The sequence below is a fragment of the Gekko japonicus genome, unplaced genomic scaffold (genome assembly GCF_001447785.1).
Source record: "Gekko japonicus isolate JY-2015 unplaced genomic scaffold, Gekko_japonicus_V1.1 scaffold7658, whole genome shotgun sequence".
In the NCBI taxonomy this organism is placed as follows: Eukaryota; Metazoa; Chordata; class Lepidosauria; order Squamata; family Gekkonidae; genus Gekko; species Gekko japonicus.
The window spans coordinates 5,998-11,709 of record NW_015175605.1 but is presented as its reverse complement, the minus strand read 5'-3'; the positions used below and the strand labels follow the sequence as shown (position 1 = coordinate 11,709).

The following is a 5,712-nucleotide window of genomic DNA, read 5'->3' as shown; positions in this document are numbered from 1 at the left end:
ATTTGGGCTGCGCTGTATTTGCAACCACAGCAGCAGTGGGGAAACTGCAAAACTGTCCCTCTTTGGGGGGAAAACCCACAACTACAGGTAGTTCTGTCACTTTGTCATGACTGGTTGGACCTGGATTGGAGCCGCTGGCCTTGTAAAATGTGAAAAGGCAAACCAGCTGCCATAAAAGGAGTCCCTGAGCTTCGATTTCAGCTGTTTTCTCTATGCCACTTGCCTGCGGGGAGATCCGCTGGGCTTTTCTCCTGCCCTCAGCTCCTGTTTTCCAGTGGCAAAAACTGCTTTTGAAAGTCCCCTTAGTTTTAAATGTGGTTCTCTGTGTAGTAGCTTTTGAGAAACAGGGACGAAGCCCTGCGGGGTGCACAGAAGTCAGTGGGCAGTTCTTTGATCAAGGTCATTTATTTCAACATCAAACCGGGCTCCTCCCCTTCCCAGTACAGCCGTCTAGTCACAATCCACTTGTAACCAGCGGCATAATCTCATTCCACTGACTCAGTGGGAAGTAATGAAGCCTAGGTCAAGGGTGGCCCACCCGTCCTTCCTGTTCCTGCTGCCGTTGTCCTCTGTAGCCCAACCAACCCACTGCTTTTCTCTGCTCACCCGAGCCCACTTCTGCCTCCATCTCTGCCTTCGGCAGCTGCAATGGAATAAACCATAACCTGGAACACACCCAGTTTGGATGACTGGACCCAACAGCTGCCTGCCTGCCTTAGCTGCTCAAAGCCTTTATTGTGGATTATGAGGTCGTCGTGTCACACTCTGCAGCACCAGCCAATCGGAGAGGAGCATGATGAGAAGAAGCTACAGCTGCTGATTTCAGAAGCTACAGCTGCTGATTTCAGAGTGCCAGGCAACCAGCCCCTGGCTCCAAACAGCAGCCACTCAGTTGGGAATTTGGATGCTTCAAGCCTCCAAGAGGAAGTCAGATTCCCGCTAAATGCCAGAAGGGAACATGTAGACCAATGCTCCCCCTAAGCTGCGGAGCCTTGTGAGCAAAAATTCTACTTTGTGAGCTACTGGCATTAAAGTTGTGAGCGAGCAATTTAGCTACTGCATAAATTAGTTTGCTCTGGAGCCGTACTTCCTGAGCGAAGACCAAAATGTGTGAGCCGGAGGCTAAAAAACTGCGAGCTAGCTCACAGTGACTCAGCTTAGAGCGAACACTGGTCTCAAAGCGGCTTACGGTCACCTTCCCTTCCTCTCCCCACAACGGGAATCTTATGAAGTAGATGGGGCTGAGAGAGTTCGGAGAGAACTGTGACTGGCCCAAGGTCACCCAGCAGGTTTCACTTGGAGGAGGAGTGGGGAATCAAACCCAGTTCTCCACGTTAGAGTCCCCCGGTCTTCAACCACTACACCACGCTGGCTCTCTAGGCTGCCTCTGTGTTCCAGCTGGAGTCAGATAGAGACAAAACAAAATCCTTCCCCCGCTGCCGTGAAGGTAGACATGAATGAACATGGAATGATTAACTTCTGAGCAATTCGAATGTTGGTAAACATTCCGTAGCGCTTCAGCAGTTGTGCCAATGGCTGAGAGGGGTCATCGCAATAAACTGAAGACGAGAGACCCCATAGCCGTCAATTGACATGAGACCCAGGAAGTGCACTAGCTTGACCCTTACCCACTGGAGCCCTTCCTGATGAACTGTGCCTCTCCATCCCACAACTTTTAACAGCACCCAGCTTCACCTTGTGTCATGGGAGAGCAGGGGTCCTTTGGAATTCTGGCCCAGGGTGGTGGACAGCCATAAAATGGCTGCCGTGGGAGGCGGCGCCAGCTACAAAAAGGCTAACATGCGAGGGCACGCCTCAAACACACACATATATACTGAGGAAGCCCAAGTCCAGGGGACAGGAGAAGTAACTTTTAAAAACAGAAGAAGAAATTGGATTTATACCCCACCCTTCACTCGGAGTCTCAGAACGGCTTACAAACTCCTTTCCCTTCCCCTCCCCACAACAGACACCCTGTGAGGTCGGTGGTGCTGAGAGAGCTCTGACAGAAATGGTTCTTTTTCAAGGACAGCTCTGACAGAACTATGGTTTGCCCAAGGTCATCCAGCAGCTGCAATTGGAGGCATGGGGAATCAAGCCTGGTTCTCCCAGATTAGAGTCCGCGCACTTAACCAGTATACCAAAATGGCTCAGGTACACTGGAAAACTCTGGTAGTATAAAACCAACACTGTAGTAGCAACTGCTAAAGCGGCCAATCAAAAGCCTGGCTGGGCAGGAACCTCATCTGGCCCCACCCACTTTCCACAAACACTTGCAGGGCACCAGGAAAGGTGTTGGGGATCCCTGTGGTAGAGTTACCGGAACTCACCACTGTGTTTGTGACTCCTAAGATCACTCACTCGTGTTCGTTCTAGGTAGGACAATCATGACCGTAAGAGCGTGTGGCCTGATTATCTTCAGGAAACTGCGTGAGGCGTCGACACCGCCATCTTCTGCCGCCACCGTTGGGAACAATATCGAGTACCTCCTCTTGCAGACATCATATGGGACTCATCACTGGACTCCTCCAAAAGGTACCATCTTGGTTTTGACTGGATCTGGGGATATTCTCGGTAGGCTTATCAGACGATTTAAGGGAATTTAACTTACCTGAACCATCTCCCTTTGAAATGACTGACTTCTGAGCAGCTGGAATGTTTGTAAACGTTCTGTAGCACTTCAGCAGCGGCGCCAGTGGCTGAGCCCAGTCGTTGACGCCGCGGGGCTGCATTTGCCCCGCGGCTTCGCCCGATTTCCTCTGCAGTTTCGTGCGGGGGAAATCGGGCGAAGCCGCGAGTCAAAATGCAGCCTCACAGCTTCGAGTGTGAAATTGACCAATAGTATTGGGGCAAACGGCGGTGCAACATCGAGGCAGCTCTAGTGCGAAATCAGCCATTGTCTCTGGGGCTTTTCATGAACCCTGCCTTTTTACAGGATGAAGTTTACTGTTTAGCTTTGTCAGATACTGTCAGACACTGAGGCACGTGCAACCTGGAACAGTAAAACCAACTAAAGAATTTATTTACAAAGACAGGCAGGAAATATATATATGTACAAGGGAAAGCTCTGATGCTTGTGGATACCTAGGGTGATTTCTCACGAGAGCTGCCTCGCAGCACAGCGCCGTTTGCCTCGACACAAACGTGTCAATTTCACACCCGAAGCTCCGGGGCGGCTTCACCTGATTTCCTCCGCAGTTTCGTGATCCTGGTTTTTGAGGATCATGAAACTGCGGAGGAAATCGGGCAAAGCCCCGAGTCAAATGCAGCCCTGGAGCTTCGGGTGTGAAATTGACACGTTTGTGTCGAGGCAAACGGGCGCTGTGCTGCCAGGCAGCTCTCTTGAGAAATCACCCTCTGTGAAGGGTGGGCTATAAATTCAATCTCTTCTTCTTCTTCTCCTTTACTTTCTTACCACCTAAAAATCTGCTTCTGGTGGGGGGATTCTGAGGAATTGTGTGGGCCACAGGATGGAGGGAGGGTTTGGATCTTAAGTTATAATTGCACATCCAGTTAGGTGACAGCATCTTTAGATGAGATCTGTCTTTTTTTCTGCAGAGGTGCTGTGCTTAAATTAATTCCTCGTTTGTTTTAAAATCCCTTAATATTATCAGAAATTTATTTTATTTGTCTCTCTCTCTCTCTCTCTCTCTCTCTTTCCACCTCTTTCCTTCTTTCTTTCCACCCCTCTCTCTCTCTCTCTCTCTAATAAATATCATTAGCAAATAAATATAATCATCAATATCTTTTTTTACCCCTTTTGTTTTTATTTTTGGCAGTCTCATTCAATGTTATTCAAAAAGCAGATTTGCATATTTTAAAATTCATGTTCATGTCTTGTGGCTCTCAGACATCTGACATTTATTCTATGTGGCTCTTCCCCCGCCTTACACTTACCAACACTGAACTTCACATGCCACGTTGTCACCCACTCATACGAAAGCTGATACCCAGAATTAAACTTTGTCTTAAAGGCGCCACTGGATTCAAACTTGGCCCTTGGGTATGTTGAGAATGGAGATGCTTGCTGTTCCAGGGGAGCATTATGAGCCGTGGCGTTTTGCTCCCAGGAACCCATTTGTGGAACGTGGCTCATAGGGGTCTCTAGATCCCAACTGAGAACCCTCGACCAGCTGCTATGCCCAAATACGTTTTAGAGCGAGAGCTGTGCTTTGGAGCGTTATTTCTAGCACCGGCACTTTTCTTAGCCCTCACGTGGTTGGCTGTGTTTATATTCCCATCCAGAATATGTTCCTGAGAAACTGAAGTCTGGCTTTTCTCAGGAAAATCAAAGGCCGGCTTGAGGATAGGTTATATTTATACCTGACTCCGTTATAAGATCTCCGCGGTAGAAAGAAGGAGATGGTTGGGAGGAATTCCATGCTACCGTCTGCAGATTTCTTGCATCTCCCTCCGTCTCTCCCCTCCTCTTTCCCACCCAAATTTAGAAAGCAGCCGAATCCTTTCTTTTACAGAACTGGTGCACTTTGTGTTTCTGTAGAGATAACTGATTTTATTCATTTGATTTATAGCCCACGTTTCTCCACAACGGGGATCCAAAGCCGCATACATTTTTCTGTCCTCACAACAGCCCTGTAAGGTAGGCCACGCTGAGAGTATGTGGCTGGCCCAGGGTCCCCCAGCAAGCTTATTAGTGATGCTGTCTTTTTATCAGCCTCAGATTGCAAGGGTGCAGAGGGAGAGTTCTCTGTGGCCTCCCCCAAACTCTGAAATTATAGTTTAATATTTATAGGTATTTAGAGAGCCAGCACGGTGTAGTGGTTATTCTGTCAGCGTAGGACCTGGAAGAGCGAGATTCAAATCCTAATTGGCCATGAAAACCCTTCGTTGGCCTTGAGCCAGTTGTTCTCTCGCTGCCTAACCTACCTCACAGGGTTGTTGTGAGGATAAAACGGGGAAGAGAGAACCATGTAGTGCCACTCTTGAGTTCCTCGGAGAAAGGGAAGGATAAAATAAAATTCTAGAGGCTGATCTTGCAATGCAAAGTTCTGTGTAAGTCGTGAGTCAGAAGAGGAGGAGGAGGAAGATGGATTTATACCCTGCCTTTCATTGGGAGTCTCAGAGCAGTTTACAATCTCCCTCCCTTCCTCTTCCTACAAAAGCAGACTCCCTGTGAGGTCGGTGGGGCTGAGAGAGCTCTTTTGAGGACTGCTCTTGAGAGAACAGCTCTGAGAGAACTTGTGACTGGCCCGAGGTCACCTAGCTGGCTGCATGTGGAGGAGCAGGGAATCAAACCTGGTTCTCTCAGAGTCCCCCCGCTCTTAAACACTACACCAGTCCTACTTTTTGGAAAGACTGCTGCACCAACCTGCTTGGGTTAAGTTTTGAGAGTTGAGGATGAAGTCTGAAAAGGATCGAGAAATTGACCCGATTTAGTGAAATCGGTTTTGCTTTGCTGCCCATCTCAAATCTTCAGAATGGGCCGGGCAATAACTTTAACTCCGTTTGAGACACCATTAAAACGTACGACCCTCTTGAGTCTTGAATGAACCAGGAAGACAGTCTTTGCTACAGAATCATTTCCCCCCCCCCATTTCCATGCAAAGTTCCCTGATAATAATAATAATAATCTTTCAATTTATTAATCGCCCAATCCTGCAGAGCTTGCTGGCTCTGAGCGATTTACAGTTACTCATTCACGCAGGACTAACAATGATTTATGGGGGTAAGGGAGGACAACATATATCTTTT

General features: G+C 48.3%; 1 protein-coding gene across 1 annotated transcript in view; it reads left to right on the top strand.

Annotated features, from left to right (window-relative positions):
- The window catches only part of NUDT2 (nudix hydrolase 2), an 8,710-nt gene that overhangs the window by 2,112 nt on the left and 886 nt on the right, over positions 1-5,712 (top strand). Inside the window, exon 2 of the mRNA XM_015426050.1 lies at positions 2,377-2,535. Coding sequence (XP_015281536.1) covers positions 2,388-2,535 — 148 coding nt within the window. The 5' untranslated portion in view covers positions 2,377-2,387. The remainder of the gene's footprint in view (positions 1-2,376; positions 2,536-5,712) is intronic.